Source organism: Rhinoderma darwinii, chromosome 4 (genome assembly GCF_050947455.1).
Source record: "Rhinoderma darwinii isolate aRhiDar2 chromosome 4, aRhiDar2.hap1, whole genome shotgun sequence".
NCBI classification, from domain to species: domain Eukaryota; kingdom Metazoa; phylum Chordata; class Amphibia; order Anura; family Rhinodermatidae; genus Rhinoderma; species Rhinoderma darwinii.
The window spans coordinates 252,309,341-252,326,665 of record NC_134690.1 but is presented as its reverse complement, the minus strand read 5'-3'; the positions used below and the strand labels follow the sequence as shown (position 1 = coordinate 252,326,665).

At 45.9% G+C, this 17,325-nt stretch overlaps 1 protein-coding gene across 2 annotated transcripts in view; it reads left to right on the top strand.

Annotated features, from left to right (window-relative positions):
* Positions 1-2,255: 2,255 nt before the first annotated feature.
* The window catches only part of SMPDL3A (sphingomyelin phosphodiesterase acid like 3A), a 55,528-nt gene continuing 40,458 nt past the window's right edge, over positions 2,256-17,325 (top strand). The window contains exons 1-3 of one of the 2 annotated variants that reach the window (XM_075864270.1): positions 2,256-2,563; positions 6,487-6,700; positions 10,873-11,017. In XM_075864270.1, coding sequence (XP_075720385.1) covers positions 2,467-2,563; positions 6,487-6,700; positions 10,873-11,017 — 456 coding nt within the window. In that variant the 5' untranslated portion in view covers positions 2,256-2,466. The remainder of the gene's footprint in view (positions 2,564-6,486; positions 6,701-10,872; positions 11,018-17,325) is intronic. The other variant, XM_075864271.1, reaches the window with a different exon arrangement.

The window sequence follows — 17,325 nt, the reverse complement described above, 5'->3', positions numbered from 1 at the left end:
GCGCTACCGCTGTAGCAGCCATAACGGCTGCTAGCAACGCAACCGGCATATGGGGGGTGGGGGGGGCGTTTTGGCTGGTGCCACGGGCTCCCTCAAGCCGCGGGTACCAGCAAGAACCGCAGAGTTAGTCGCAATGACGACAGAGGTCAAGTTGATGTGAAACAGTCTTTTTACTGACAGGTGGTACCAGTAAGGGCTTGTCCACATACAACGGAATTGCTGCAGAAAATTTCTGCAGTAATTCCGTTGAAAAACGCAGACATTCCGCTGCAACAAAAACGCATCATTTCCTGCGGTTTTTGCTGCAGAAAATGGTGCGTATTTTGCTGCATTTTTCACAATATTAGGAGATGGAAAATCTCCTCTGAAAAACACTTCTGGCCACTTTCCGCAGCATGCTGTGGTCGGAAAAATACAGGTCAATTTCTGCTCTAAATTTTTACGCAGCATGTGGATGAGATTTGTTAAATCTCATTCACAATGCTGCTTTTGCATTCTGCTGCGTTTTTTCCGTCCTAAAATCCAGCCAGAAAAAATGAAAGTCTGCAGCGTGTGGACGAGCCCTAGCAGTTCTAAGCTAGGCCGGCAGTATACAGTACGGCCACAAGGGGGTGCAAACACTTCTCAGCAGAGAGGCACGGTATCTTTATCAATGTTACAGCAGACAATGAAAAAATGGCAGCAACAGAGCAGGTGTATGCCCTATCTCTCGCATGCAGCGCCACCCACCGTCTCTTTATCATTGCTCGTGGGGAGTCCCCTGGCCACTTCCACCTACTGCAATCACTTTACTCTGCTTGTGGCAACTTCCAACCAGTGGCAAATCGTCATTAGGGCGGTTCGGGCTACTATTTTAATCTAATATGTACCTCCGTTGCTCTTCACATAAGTTGTCTGTTTGACTCGCTGGTCTGCAGCCGCGAGCACTACCGAATGCAACACACATACACATGGTCTAATGTGCACAGCTCGTTTATACCTCAAACGGAGGTGATGTTACTTATTTTAATCAATCTGTGTAGTCAGTCTTTTTGCTTTAAATAAGCACAATAAAATTTGTTCATTTATTTAGTGATTGGCAGTTGGATCAAAAGGAGTTTTTCTGCTGGTAGCAGTTCTTTGTAACTACATGAACTATAGACTCTGACCTGCGCCCTGTTGGCCAGCGGCCCAGTGGGTCCACGAACCCCACATGACACCGTGCCATTTAAGATTTTGCGCACCCGCCCACCCCACCAATGGGGTGGTGCTGTTTTTTTTGGGCCTTAGCTGGTAGATTTTATGACCCCATTAAATCCCACCAAATTTCAACCTTCTACCTCGATCTGTTAAAAAATTATGAGGGTGTTCCGGAACTTTAGGTGCGCACTGTATATAAGGGGCGAGCGCTGTGTGGCCCTATATACAAGGGGGGAAGTGCAGTGTGGCACTATATACAAGAGGAAAGCACTGTGTGGCATTATATACAAAGGAGGGGGAGCACTGTGTGACACTATATACAAGGGGGGAAGCACTGTGTGGCACTATATACAATTGGGGAGCCGAGTGTAGCACTATATACAAGGGGGAGCGCTGTGTGACACTATATGGAAGGGGGAGCGCTGTGTGACATTATATACAAGGGGGATCACTGTGTGACACTATATACAAGGGGGGGGGGCGAGCGCTGTGTGACACTATATACAAGGGGGAGCGCTGTGTGACACTATATGCAAGGGGAGATAATGCTGCGTTGTTGATCTATGATACAAAAGTAATACAGTAAGAAGAATTCTTTCAATCTTTTCTATACCTCAAACAGCACTTTAGCAAATAAACAACAAATGTTTTCCTATTTAAAAAAAAATTATATATTGCATGTTTGTTGTGTAAAGCTAGTAATGACAAAAACTCAGATAGACTGGGGTGGGGAGTGGGCGTCTTTTTATAGTTCGCCTCAGGCAGCAGAGGGGCTAGGTTCACCCCTGGCTAATCCCTTTAAATGTATCTATTTTTTCTTTTTTTTTTTTTTGCTAGGTTTAGAGGATATTGATATTATGTATTGGTCTGTATACCCTTATAGGATAACTTTGCCCAAAAGATTATCCTTTAGCCTTACTTTTAAAATATGATGTAACAAGACACAAAAATCTTTTACAATAGAAGTCAATGGTAACAGGATAGACTGCCAGATCCAGGTGGAGATTGAATGGAGAGGTGGTCGCGCATTGCTGCGACCCGCAACTTTCAGACATTTCCCATATATACCATAATCGTCATACACAGGATAATCCTTTAAAAAAATGGGCAAAATGTTTTATTCATATTAGATGTGGTTTCTTGCTGCTACTTTCTACAACTCATGCAGAGGTTAAATGCTGTAACCGGAGAAGTTTCTCACGCCTAACATTGTGTAAACAAGGAAGTTTCTAAGTATAAGTCATGTGAAGAAATTGCTGTCAGAGCGCAGATCTCCAGCAGAAGAACATGGGGTCTCTTAATGTTTGGCTATTACTTTTCGCCCCTTTGGCCACCTCAGCTCTTCCAGTAAAGCCTGGAGATTACAGTAAACAAGACGTCTCAGGTCAGTACAGCAGCGAGTGTGCAACTAGCAGGCTAGTATGCTGGGATGTCATACAAGCTTAGTGAACTGTGTTCTTAGTATACAATATAATATAATAGAAATATACTGGTATTAATAATAAAGACAATGTGCTATTTAACAGATTTATTAAACAAGCAGTAAACGTATAAATGTTTCTATGCTGGCCTTAGTTGGCAGGAAACTGTAAACAGTTGTTTGTTTTTTTTAGCATTGTTCTTAGTTTACTCAGTTACCCCCTCTTCCTATTCTCCTGTTGTATTAGGTCACAGGTTTGATCTGAGAGTGGTCTAACTCCCCGGGGTAATAATGGTTATGTGCCCCTTACCTGCCACCATATACATTTGCCATAAAATGTTGCTATTCTTGTCCACAAACCATATCTGGTATTGCAGCTTAGGCTGGGTTCACACAACCTATTTTCAGACGTATTGGAGGCGTTTTACGCCTCTAATTACATCTGAAAAAACAGCTCCAATTAGTCGGCAAACCATTACTTTCAATGGGCTTTACGATGTACTGTGCCGACGACCTGTCATTTTACGCGTCGCTGTCAAAAGACGGCGCGTAAAATAACAGCCTCGTCAAAAGAAGTGCAGGACACTTCTTGGGACGTTTTTGGAGCCGTTTTCTCATAGACTCCAATGAAAACAGCTCCAAAAACGGCCGTAAAAAACGCAGCGAAAAACGCAGCGAAAAACCTGTGTTGCTCAAAAAACGTCTGAAAATCAGGGGCTATTTTCGCTTTAAAACAGCTCCGTATTTTCAGAAGTTTTTTGTTAAGCGTGTGAACATACACTTAGACCCATTATTTTCCATGGGGACGTAACCCATGAACAACAGTGGCGCTGTTTCTTCATAAAAAAGCACAGATCCCTATTTCTAGTTCCAGACAACCCCTAACCTTGCCCATAATCTGTAACATTATCATATTTTTACTGGTCAGCAAGAAAATGTTTGGTCAGCTGTCTCCCTCCTGACACAATAGTAAAACGAACAAACCGTCATTTCAAAACTGAGTGGTTTTGTGGACCGATTACTAAACCAGACTGCATGAAGTTAAAGTGTATACTGCATATACTGTATAATCTGCAAACGTATAGGGTCTGGGAGTAAGTGCATACGCTGCAGATTCTGGAAAATAAATCCTCAACAGATTCTTCTATGCAAATTTTTTCTACATTATGTGAATTGGGTTTTCCAAAGCCCCCGCCACTTGTATTACATTGTACTTATGCTGCAAAATATTCTGCAAACTATTGATTGCCTCTGCTCATCTCTGGTGAGAACAATAGAACTGTATACTAAAATGTTTGCACCCTACTTGAATCATTGGCTCCATTCATCATTTCATTAAGGATTTTGGTTAATACCATCAATAGATAATACATTGTTTTCATTATTTGAGTGACATCATAGATATTTTTGGTAGGCTAAAGCTCTGAGACATCTTGTGATAAGGATCATAATTTCCATGCACAGCAATATTAATACACGCTGCAATATAGCTAATACTACTAGTTACTAGTTGTATTAACTATAGTTACTAGTTACCCTCTTACCCCCATTATGCACAAAATATTTGAAACTGGATGCTGTGCCTTTAATTGCTGTTGAGGACTTCTTAGGGCAAAGCCCCACGTGGCGGTATTGCTTTGGAATTCCGCTGCGGACACTCCGCAGCGTTAATACGCAGCGGACCCGTTTCTCCATTGCCTTCCACTGCTTTTTAGTAGAGTTCGTTTAGACGATGCAGAAAATTCCGCTGCGGAGCATAGGCTGCGGTGCGGAATTTGGTGTCTGCAGCATACAATGGATGTTGCGGACCAGTGGCGGACTGGTTGCGGACTCATTGCGGAAGTTCTCCATTGACTTCAATGGAGATTCTAAATTCCGCAATGAAGTCCGCAGATGTCATGTACATGTTATGTGTGCTGCGGAGCGTATTGGTTTTTTAACTTGACATTTCTTCATTCTGGCTGGACCTATGTATTTCTAGGTCTACAGCCAGACTGAGGAAGTCAATGAGGCTCCCGTAATTACGGGTGACTACGTGTGTGCACCCATAATTACGGGTGACTACGTGTGTGCACCCGTAATTATGGGAGCGTTGCTAGGCGACGTCAGTAAATAGTCACTGTCCAGGGTGCTGAAAGTGTTAAGCGATCGGCAGTAACTGTTTCAGCACCCTGGACAGTGACTACCGATCACAATATACATCAACCTGTAAAAAAAATACAAGTTCATACTTACCGAGAACTCCCTGCTTCTTTCTCCAGTCCGGCTTCCCAGGATGACGTTTCAGTCTAAGTGACGGCTACAGCCAATCACAGGCCAATCACAGGCTGCAGCGGTCACATGGACTGCCGCGTCATCCAGGGAGGTCCATGTGACCTCGTCAAAAACGGCCCTAAAATGCCTCCAATTGATTGCAATGGGAGGCGGGGCCTATCTTCGGGCATTTACGCCTCTGACCTCAATGGGAGGCAGAGAAAACTTATTTCACAGAGTTTTGTGCCCACGGCGATAAATGGCCGCGGGCGAAAAACGCTGACGTGAAGGGAGAGGAAAATCTGCCTCAAACTTCCAAACAGATTTTTGAGGCAGAAATTCCGCCTGCAAAAAACTCCATGTGAACATAGCCTTAGAAAGGAAATTCCAACTTGTAGTATCTGGGGATTAATGTGTCTCCAATTCATGAAATAATTTTCACTGTTCCAATAGTGACTCTACATTTTTATTTTTCAGAATGATCATAGTAGCTTTATTTACAACATAAGAGGTTATGAGCCCAAATTCTGTTTACACGGTATTGCTATGAAACTTGGCCTCCATTGTATCTTTAGGTTTCGGTAAAATAACCAATGTAGAAACTCTTACGATTGTTGTGCAGCGTTTCCCCTATGGGGAAACATTGAGGTTGTGCAATGCTGTAAGCCATGATTTTACTGCATGGCCAAAAGTCGTCCCCGCTGAAATTTTAATGCAACACAATTTATATAACTATACGCTAATAGACTATAACGTTGGTCTCTCTGGGCACCAGAAAGTGGGTTCAAAAGTGACAACTGCTATAATTGCTGATTGGTATCACTTTTGACATTGTCACTCTGCTTCACCCACAAAATGATCTATGGAGAAGCAGTACTCAGGAGAAAGACCAGTAGGGGTGAATGCTGAAAATCACGGATGGTAGATATTCCCAAATATAAAAATCTGTTCATGATTTTGAGTTTGTTGCTTCTAATGCTAGTACTTTTACCTTTATATAAATCATGGAATATTGTGTCTCTAAATGTTATTTATTCTAGATACAAACCAGAACATTATGATAGTAGAAAGAAAAAACATAATAATGAGGGCATACATCCACAAAAAGGCCCTGTTTACGCGGCAGAATTTTGTGGCGGAACACACCGCGGATTCCGCTGCAAAATTCCGCCTCCCATTAATTTCAATGGGAGTTGGAAGCTTCTTTTTCTTGCTAGCTGATTTTTTTCAGCTAGTGGGGAAAAAGAAGCGTCCTGCCTGAACCTGCCATTAAAGTCAATGGGAGGAGGAATTTTCAGCAAGAATAATTCCGCAACGGATTTTGCGGCGGGACCTGCAACGACAAATCCGCCATGTGAACTGACCCTTAGGATATAAAACATGGAACTATATACCAAACAAATGTTGGAAACCTATTTTGACACAATTCATAATCATGTCTCCTGATCGACACAGGTTTCTTTCTCCCAAGACAGATTCGCTTTCAGTTAGATTCTACTGTATCTGCATTCACTTCCGTACATTAAACCAATTAAATAAGGCTGGTATGTTTTATCTAAAAAAAATTATATCAATCATTTTGGATTGACTGATTTCATGTAAATTATCATTTTCATTTTCTGCTTTACTTATAGGACAGTTTTGGCATATTTCAGACCTTCATTTAGATTTCTCATATCACCTTACTGATGATCACACCAAAGTATGCTTGTCCTCTAAGGGTGTCAATGCCTCGAGTCCTGGAATATTTGGAGACTTTATGTGTGATTCCCCATATGGACTTATCTTATCATCAATCCAATATATTCAGAAATCTGAACAAAAAGTTGACTTCATGATATGGACTGGGTAAATAATCATTTTCTAGCACTGTTACAGGGGTATATAGCTCGTACAATAACGGTAGCATGTGGCTGGCACTAATATTCTGAAAGTATTAAAGGTTTCAGAGCAGATACGGCATTATTGGGCAAATATAGTTCAAAACCAAAAAAGTTATATGGGCCGAAAAACCTTATATGACCTGCAATGTCAGTAAAATTTTGTGGGCCGCATGTAGAAAAAATGGGAAGTTGACGGGCCGCATTACTTTCAAATTTGATACAATACAAAATTATTGTTAATCAATTAGTTATTTGAACTACTATAACACTATATTACTAGAATAATAATACTACATTACTATAATAATACTACATTACTATAATAATAGCGCTAGGTTTAAAATTTGAGATATTTCTCCACGTGCTTATTTCAACAATCCAGCTTTCCAGTTTAAGTGTCACTAAATGCAGTCCGGCGGCTCAGTTAGCACACATGTCAAGATTGGGCAGCCCCATTTTAGATAGTGCCGCAGTGCCCTCTGTGGATGCTGCCGCAGTGCCCTCTGTGGATGCTGCCGCAGTGCCCTCTGTGGATGCTGCCGCAGTGCCCTCTGTGGATGCTGCCGCAGTGCCCTCTGTGGATGCTGCCACAGTGCCCTCTGTGGATAATGCAACACACCCCTAGATAAGGCCACGGTGCCCTCTGTAGATAAGGCCATGGTGCCCTCTGTAGATAAGGCCACGGTGCCCTCTGTAGATAAGGCCACGGTGCCCTCTGTAGATAAGGCCACGGTGCCCTCTGTAGATAAGGCCACGGTGCCCTCTGTAGATAAGGCCACGGTGCCCTCTGTAGATAAGGCCACGGTGCCCTCTGTAGATAAGGCCACGGTGCCCTCTGTAGATAAATCAACACACCCCTAGATAATGCCAGTGTCCTCTTCAGATACTGCCACAGTGCCCTCTGTAGAGGCTGCCCCAGTGCCCTCTGTAGAGGCTGCCCCAGTGCCCTCTGTAGAGGCTGCCCCAGTGATGTCAGGGGCTTGCCCAGAGCTGGAGTCCCGGAGCAGAGCCGCTTCTGGCACACTGCCTGGGATTTCAGCTCTGCTCCTGACATCACTGTCCATATATGGACAGAGATGTCAGGGGCAACCCCAGAGCTGGAGTCCCAGGCAGAGCGCTAGTAGGCTCTTCCTGGGACTCCAGCTGTGCCCCTGACATCACTGAGTCCCGGAGCAGAGCCAATACTAGCGCTCTGCCTGGGACTCCGCTCTGGGGAAGCCCCAGACATCGCTGTTCATATGTGGACAGCGATGTCAGGGAATTCCACAGAGTCCCGGAGCAGAGCCGACACCAGCGCTCTGCTCGGGACTCCGGCTCTGGGGAAGCCCCAGAAATCGCTGTTCATATGTGGACAGCGATGTCAGGGAATTCCACAGAGTCCCGGAGCAGAGCCGACACCAGCGCTCTGCTCGGGACTCCGGCTCTGGGGAAGTCCCAGACATCGCTGTTCATATGTGGACAACGATGTCAGGGAATTACACAGAGTCCCGGAGCAGAGCCGACACCAGCGCTCTGCTCGGGACTCCAGCTCTGGGGAAGCCCCAGACATCGCTGTTCATATGTGGACAGCGATGTCAGGGAATTCCACAGAGTCCAGGAGCAGAGCTGACACCAGCGCTCTGCTCCGCTCTGGGCAAGACCCTGACACACTGTCCATATATGGGCAGCGATGTCAGGGAATTCCAGAGTCCCGGAGCAGAGCCGACACTAGCGCTCTGCCTGGGACTCCGCTCTGGGGAAGCCCCAGACATCGCTGTTCATATGTGGACAGCGATGTCAGGGAATTCCATAGAGTCCCGGAGCAGAGCCGACACCAGCGCTCTGCTCGGGACTCCGGCTCTGGGGAAGCCCCAGAAATCGCTGTTCATATGTGGACAGCGATGTCAGGGAATTCCACAGAGTCCCGGAGCAGAGCCGACACCAGCGCTCTGCTCGGGACTCCGGCTCTGGGGAAGTCCCAGACATCGCTGTTCATATGTGGACAACGATGTCAGGGAATTACACAGAGTCCCGGAGCAGAGCCGACACCAGCGCTCTGCTCGGGACTCCGGCTCTGGGGAAGCCCCAGACATCGCTGTTCATATGTGGACAGCGATGTCAGGGAATTCCACAGAGTCCAGGAGCAGAGCTGACACCAGCGCTCTGCTCCGCTCTGGGCAAGACCCTGACACACTGTCCATATATGGGCAGCGATGTCAGGGAATTCCACAGAGTCCCGGAGCAGAGCCGACACCAGCGCTCTGCTCGGGACTCCGGCTCTGGGGAAGCCCCAGACATCGCTGTTCATATGTGTACAGCGATGTCAGGGAATTCCACAGAGTCCAGGAGCAGAGCCTGTACTAGCTCTCTGCCTGGGACTCCGGCTCTGGGGAAGCCCCAGACATCGCTGTTTATATGTGGACAGCGATGTCAGGGAATTCCAGATACTAGCGGCTTTGTGTCCCACGGGCCGCAGATGACAGCCCCAGTGGCCGCATGAGGCCCGCGGGCCGCGTGCTTGAGACCCCTGTTCTAGACTATAGAATAACAAATTTCTTCACACAGAATTATGTAACGACATTGTGGTTTACATAAACTGCTGTCCCCTATAGCACCATATGTGTGGCCCCTAAACAGTGATAACTGTCATTAGCCTGTGTGTTTAATTATCCACTAACCACACAAACTTGGTCCAGTGACACCTGATTATCCAAATTATTCACATAATATACCCATATTATTATCATATTCTCAAGATGTAATCTTACACTTGCACCTGTAAAAAAATTTAATTTAAATTTCCGTTAGACAAAGAAGGTTACTGTGCCTACAACATCTCTCAAAGAAAGTACAAAAACATGGTAGTTCCTTAACCCCTTCCCACCGTAGTAATTTTTCAGATTTTCACTTTCATTTTTTCCTCCCCACTTTCAAATAGCTCTAACTTTTTTATTTTTCTGATGATTTAGCCGTATGAGGGTTTTTCTTTTGCAGGTCGAGTTGTAAATTTTCACCGCACCATTTATTGTACCATATAATGTAATGCAAAAGTGGAATAAAAACTTCTTTGTGGCATGGTATAGGAAAAATACAGCGATACCTAATTTTTTGGGGGATTTCTTTTTTTCACCGTTCACTGTGCCAAAAAAATCAGCATGTTAACTTTATTCTCTGGGTCAATACGATTACGGCGATACCAAATTTATAGAGTTTTTCTATGTTTTACTACTTTTACAAGGAAAAAACTGATTGTTAAAAGCAAAATTTGTGTTTTGCTTCCATATTCTTGGAGCCATAACTTTTTTTTTTTTAAATCGATTGAGCGGAATGTGGGCTTATTTTTTGCGGGGTGAGCTGTAGTTTTTAATGGTAGAATTTTGGAGTACATAGGACTTTTTATTACTGGGATTCTGGCGTTTTAATTGTTTGTTTTTTTACGGCGTTTACCCTGCGGGTAAAATAATGTTACATTGTAATAGTTCGGACTTTTACAGATACGGCGATACCAGTTATGTTAATTTTTTTTGTACATTGTGCTTCCAGAAAAATGGCCACATTTTCTTTTAACTTTTAATATTTTTATATATTGAAAAAGCTTTCTTTAACTATATTAATTATTTTTTTTTTTGTTTACTAGTCCCCCTAGAGGACTTGAACCAATGATCGTTGAAACACTTGCTTACTAATGTATTGCAGTATATCGTTATACTGACAGTCTTCTATGAAGCCCTGCTGGAAGCAGGGCTTTTTAGGAGTACAAAAATGGCAGACTTAGGAGCCTTCATCAGGCTGCCATGCCAACCTTAGGGGGCAATGCAAAGTCACAACCGGCTGCGCCCAGATTCTAACCACTTAGATGCCACGGTTGCTTTTGACCGCGGCATCTAAGGGGTTAAACGAGCAGATATCAGAAGACTGAAGTGTCGGCTGTAAGATACAGCCAACACGCTTGTTCTAAGGTGCGGGATCAGCCCGTGCGCCTGCTCCATGCTTCCCCCCCACCCACCCGACCTGCGCCATATATATATATATATATATATATATATATATATATATGGCGAATGTCAGGAAAGGGTTAATATATAAAATTGTTTGACAAATGCAGTGAATTTCTTTATTTATTCAGTGATTATTGTAAATCATATTTCTCTTCTACAGAGACAGTCCACCTCATGTTCCTGTAAATGAGTTATCCACAAAAATGGTGATAGACGTCATTGGGAATATGACCTCTACTATTCGTAACCTTTTACCTGATATGCTTGTATTTCCTGCACTTGGCAATCATGACTACTGGCCTCAGGTATTTTTTTTTCAAATTTTGCAATAAAATAATTACATTGCTTGCAGTTCAAACTGGATGAAAAACTTAAACTGTCAAAATATTATTTAACACTCTGGCAAATATCTTTTCTACATATATCATACTAACTCTCCAATTTTCTAGCAGTGTCATTTGTTTCTTTCCAACTCAGTTGCTCGTATAAATTTTTAACCCTTTCAATATGGGCAGCTGTGTCATGTGAATTCAGTCTGACCACCAGAATAGACCATGCTATTAAGTGTTGACATAAGGTAAGTCTCATACCTCCCAACTTTCAAGTATCACAAAGAGGGACAACCACATATTTTTCTTTTAAGCCACACCTCTAACTCCGCCCAATCCCCACCCATACATTCCCAGTTCAGCCCACACAGTATCCTGCTCCCATAGTGCCTCCCACACATTGTAATGCCAAATAGCTGCCCCCACACAGTTTAATGCCCTTTAGCTGCCAGCATACAGTATAATGCCCCCATAGATGCATCCATACAGAATAAAGCCAACACAGATGCCCTCATATAGTATAATGCCCACACAGATGCTCCCATGCAGTATAATGCCCACACAGATGCCTCCATACAGTATAATGCCCACACAGATGCCCATATGCAGTATAATGCCCAAACAAATTCCCTGATACAGCATAATGCCCCATAGCTGCCTCCATACAGTATAATGCCCAAATACAGTAAAATAGCCACACAGATTCTCCCATGAAGCATAATGCCCACACAGATGTCCCCATACAGTATAATGCCCCTATAGTTGCCCCATACAGCTTAATGCCCCCAAAGCTGCCCCCATATAGCATAATTCCCCCATAGCTGCCCCCATACAGTATAAGGCCCCCATAACTGCCACAATACAGTATAATGACCCCACAGCTGCCCCATACAGTATAATGCCTCTATAGCTTCCCCCATACAGTGTAATTCCCGCATAGCTGCCCACATACAGTATAAGGCCCCCATAGCTGCCCTTATACAGTATATTGTCCCCACAGCTGCCCCATGTAGTATAATGCCCCTATCACTTATCCCATACATAATGCCCCATAGCTGCCCTATACAGTATAATGCCTCTATAGCTACCCCGATACAGTATATTGCCACCTTAGCTGACTCCATACAGTATAATGCACCCTTAGCTGCCCCTAATGCCAGTGCCCACATATAAAGTGCTAGTGCCCATGTTGGCAATGCTCTGACAGGGGATTCTGCTCCAGGAGTATTCCCTGACATCACTGTCCATACATGGACAGTGGCGTCAAGGGCTTCCCCGGGCACAGCGCTTAAATTAGCGCTGTGTCCGGGGAGGCCTTGGCGAGCAGAGGAGCTCCCTCTGCTCCTCCACTCTGAACTAATGCTGCAGCAGGGAGCTGATGGTTCCTTGCTTCAGCATTGGGTTTAAATGTATCTGCGTCCTGAAGACGCAGATACAGTTGACAGCGGGACATACCACCAACCCGGAGCAGGGGAACATCGCCTGGAATCCGTAACTGTCCCGGTTGGAAGGTATGTCTCCTGTGTGGCTGACTTCATGTGAACTACAGGATGCTGCTGACGGCCGCAGAACGCCGGCATCCCCCTGCTTTCGCTGGTCGCAGCCGCCAGTCTGGATGTACTTACCGCAGGTGTCCCCTTCCTTCCACTGCTTCCTGCCACAGGTTGTTCGCGCGTGCGCTCCAGACAATTATTAAAGGGCCAGCGTGCACCAGTAATTGTGCCGGGAGCCTATTTTAGCATACCCTGATGTATAAAAGGAAGTCTGCCCTGTATCCCAGTGCCTGAGCACTGTTGTTGCTAACCAAGTGTTAGTTTGCAAAGTTTCCCGTATCCGCGACAACTTCAGTATCAGTGTCCGTAAATCCGATACTCCAGCCCACGCCAGCTTCCGATAATCCGGCCCAAACCAGTTTCCGATAATCCAGCCCAAACCAGTTTCCGATAATCTGGCACAAACCAGCTTCCAGCAATCCGATACCAGCCTGCCAACCAGGTACCATCGACCAAGTGAATGTTATATATTTGTTTAAACAGCTGCTACTCCATTACGGCAGAGTTGCCCAGTGGGTCCACATTCTCAGCGGTCGGGACACAGGATTACATCATCACTTATCAAGTCCCTCCTAGCAGCTCTGAGACCTCTCCTCTCCCCACCCAGTTCCACCATTCCTCGGGACAGTTTGCTCAGGCCATGGATCCCATTGGTCAACCCAAGTCGGCAGTTTAAGCCATGCAAGCGGACATGCGAGATCTCTGATAACGCCAGGGTCAACTTGTGGAAGTGGTCAATTCAATTGCCACACGCCTGGACTTTGCTTCTGTTGCTCCCCTGACAACCTCTCAAGTTGCTGCTCCATCTACTACTCAACCGGTCATAACTCCAGTCAAGAAGATTTTTTTCTCCTTTCGGGAGAGTTGTAGGCTCTATTTTCGATTAAAGCCCCACTCCTCTGGTTCTGAGAGCCAGCGGGTGGGTATAATTATGTCCCGGCTCCAGGACGGGCCCCAAGAATGGGCCTTCTCCTTGGCTCCTGACGCCCCTGAACTTTCCTCCGTTGATCTTTTCTTTTCTGCTCTCGGGCTCATTTATGACGAGACTGACAAGACTGCCTTTGCCGAGAGTCAGCTTGTGACCTTACGTCAGGGTAAGAGACCTGTTGAGGAGCATTGTTCTGACTTTAGGAAGTGGTGCGTAGCTTCTCGGTGGAATGACCCTGCCTTAAGGTGCCAGTTTAGATTGGGTCTGTCGAACGCCCTGAAAGACCTGCTAGTTAGCTATCCCTCTTCTGACTCCCTAGATTAGGTTATGGCTTTAGCGGTACGACTTGACCGACGTCTCAGGGAACGACGACTTGAACGTGTTTGTGTTTTCTCCTCTGACTCCCCCATGATGCCTCCCGAGCTTCCGTTGCTTCGTTCTTCCACGGAAGACTCGGAGGTACCTATGCATCTCGGGGCCTCCGTGTCCCCCCAACAGCGTAGAGAGTTCCGCAGGAGGAATGGTCTCTGCTTCTACTGTGGGGATGACAAGCATCAAATGAACAACTGTCCTAGGCGTAAGAATAAGCAGCCGGAAGAACTTCCGCGCCTAAGTGACCATCGGGGAGGTCACTTGGGCGCACAGGTATTTTCCGTAAATATGAAACCTAATAAAATCTTGCTTCCCTTTCAGGTCTCTTTTGGTGGTAGGTCTGCTACCGGCAGTGCCTTCATGGATTCAGGGTCTTCTGCTAATATTATGTCTGTGGAATTTGCTATGTCTCTAGCTATGCCATTGATTGATTTGCCTAAATCTGTCCCGGTAGTGGGTATCGACTCCACTCCTCTTGCTAATGGTTATTTTACACAGCATACCCCTGTTTTTGAACTCCTTGTGGGCTCCATGCATTTGGAGCAGTGCTCTGTACTGGTGAGGCAGAGATTAGCGTCCGATTTGGTTATAGGCCTTCCCTGGTTGCAGTTGCATAATCCCACGTTTGACTGGAATACTGGGGATCTTACCAAATGGGGTAATGAATGCATGACGTCATGTTTTTCTGTTAATTCTATTTCTCTCCCTGAGGAGGTGAACACTCTACCTGAGTTTGTTCAGGACTTCGCTGATGTTTTCTCTAAAGAGGCCTCCGAAGTGTTACCATCTCATAGAGAATACGATTGCGCAATTGATTTGGTACCAGGAGCTAAGCTCCCTAAGGGTAGGATATTTAATCTCTCTTGTCCCGAATGTGAAGCCATGAGAGAGTATATCCAGGAATGCCTGGCCAAGGGTTACATTCGAACCCTCTACTTCACCAGTTGGTGCTGGCTTCTTCTTCGTAGGGAAGAAGGATGGTGGTCTTAGGCCATGCATTGACTACCGAAACTTGAATAAGGTCACTGTAAGGAACCAGTATCCCCTTCCTTTGATTCCTGATCTATTCAATCAGGTTCAGGGGGCCCGATGGTTCTCTAAGTTTGATCTACGAGGGGCTTATAACCTTATCCGCATCAAAGAGGGGGATGAGTGGAAGACTGCGTTTAACACGCCCGAAGGTCATTTCGAATACCTCGTCATGCCCTTTGGGTTGTGTAATGCTCCCGCGGTCTTCCAGAATTTCATAAATGAGGTTTTAAGGGACTACCTGGGGGTATTTCTTGTAGTGTACCTTGATGACATACTTGTGTTTTCCAAGGGCTGGTCATCCCACATTGAGCATGTCAGGAAGGTGCTCCAGGCCCTTCGGGAAAACAAACTGTTTGCTAAGACCGAAAAATGTGTGTTTGGGGTGCAGGAGATACCGTTTTTGGGTCAAATCCTCACTCCTCATGAATTCCGCATGGACCCTGCCAAGGTCCAGGCTGTGGCGGAATGGGTCCAACCTGCCTCCCTGAAGGCGTTACAGTGCTTCCAGGGGTTTGCTAATTATTACAGGATATTTATTGCTAACTTCTCGGTCATCGCCAAGCCTCTTACGGATCTCATTTGCAAAGTTGTTGATCTCCTCCACTGGCCTCCTGAGGCTGTCCAGGCTTTTGAGGTCCTTAAGAAGTGCTTTATCTCGGCCCCAGTGCTGCTTCAGCCCAACCAAATGGAGCCATTGATCGTGGAGGTTGACGCGTCCGAGGTGGGAGTGGGGGCTGTCTTGTCCCAGGGTACCAGGTCCCTCACCCATCTCCGCCCCTGTGCCTACTTCTCCAGGAAGTTTTCGCCCACTGAGAGTAACTATGATATTGGCAACAGCGAACTCTTAGCCATTAAATGGGCATTTGAAGAGTGGCGCCACTTCCTGGAGGGGGCTAGGCACCAGGTAACGGTCCTTACCGACCACAAGAATCTGGTTTTCCTAGAATCTGCCCGGAGGCTAAACCCGAGACAAGCTCGATGGGCGTTATTTTTTACCAGATTCAACTTTTTGGTCACCTATAGGGCTGGGTCTAAAAATATTAAGGCTGATGCACTGTCGCGTAGCTTCATGGCCAGCCCTCCTTCGGAGGAAGATCCTGCTTGTGTTTTGCCTCCAGGTATAATCATTTCCTCTATTAATTCTGATTTAGTCTCTGAAATTGCGGCTGATCAAGGTTCAGCTCCCGGGAACCTTCCTGAAAACAAATCATGATTCTGCACTATCTGGCCATCCAGGCATCCTGGGTACCAAGCACCTCATTGGCAGAAACTATTGGTGGCCTAGTTTGCTCAAAGACGTTAAGGCCTACGTCGCCGCTTGTGAAGTTTGTGCTAGGTCCAAGACTCCCAGGTCCCGACCAGCAGGCTTACTATGTTCTTTGCCCATTCCCCAGAGACCTTGGACCCATATCTCCATGGATTTCATCACCGATTTGCCTCCATCTCAAGGCAAGTCGGTGGTGTGGGTGTTAGTAGACCGCTTCAGTAAGATGTGCCACTTTGTGCCCCTCAAGAAACTACCCAATGCTAAGACGTTAGCTACCTTGTTTGTCAAACACATCCTGCGTCTCCATGGGGTCCCTGTCAATATTGTTTCTGACAGAGGGGTACAATTTGTTTCATTGTTTTGGAGAGCCTTCTGTAAAAAGTTGGAGATTGATCTGTCCTTCTCCTCTGCCTTCCATCCTGAAACTAATGGCCAAACTGAGAGGACTAATCAGTCTCTAGAACAATATTTAAGGTGTTTTATCTCTGACTGTCAATATGATTGGGTCTCATTCATTCCCCTCGCCGAATTTTCCCTTAATAACCGGGTCAGTAACTCGTCAGGGGTCTCCCCCTTTTTCTGTAATTTTGGGTTTAATCCACGGTTCTCCTCCGTTTCACCTGGTAGTTCCAACAATCCCGAGGTAGATGTTGTTCATCAGGAACTGTGCACAGTCTGGGCCCAGGTTCAGAAGAACCTAGAGGCGTCCCAGAGCATACAAAAGACTCAGGCAGATAGAAGACGTTCTGCTAACCCCTTGTTTGTGGTCGGGGATCTGGTGTGGCTATCGTCAAAAAATTTCGCCTTAAAGTTCCGTCCAAGAAGTTTGCTCCCCGGTTTATAGGGCCATGCAAGGTCATTAAAGTCCTTAACCCTGTCTCCTTCCGACTGGAGTTGCCCCCGTCTTTTCGAGTACACGATGTATTTCATGCCTCCCTCCTTAAACGCTGCTCCCCGTCCTTGGCTCCCTCGAGGAAACCTCCGGTCCCTGTTCTCACCTCTGAGGGGGTAGAATTCAAGGTGGCCAAGATTGTGGACAGCAGGATGGTCCAAGGCTCCCTCCAGTACCTGGTCCATTGGAGGGGATACGGGCCTGAGGAGAGGACTTGGGTACCCGCCCGGGATGTTCACG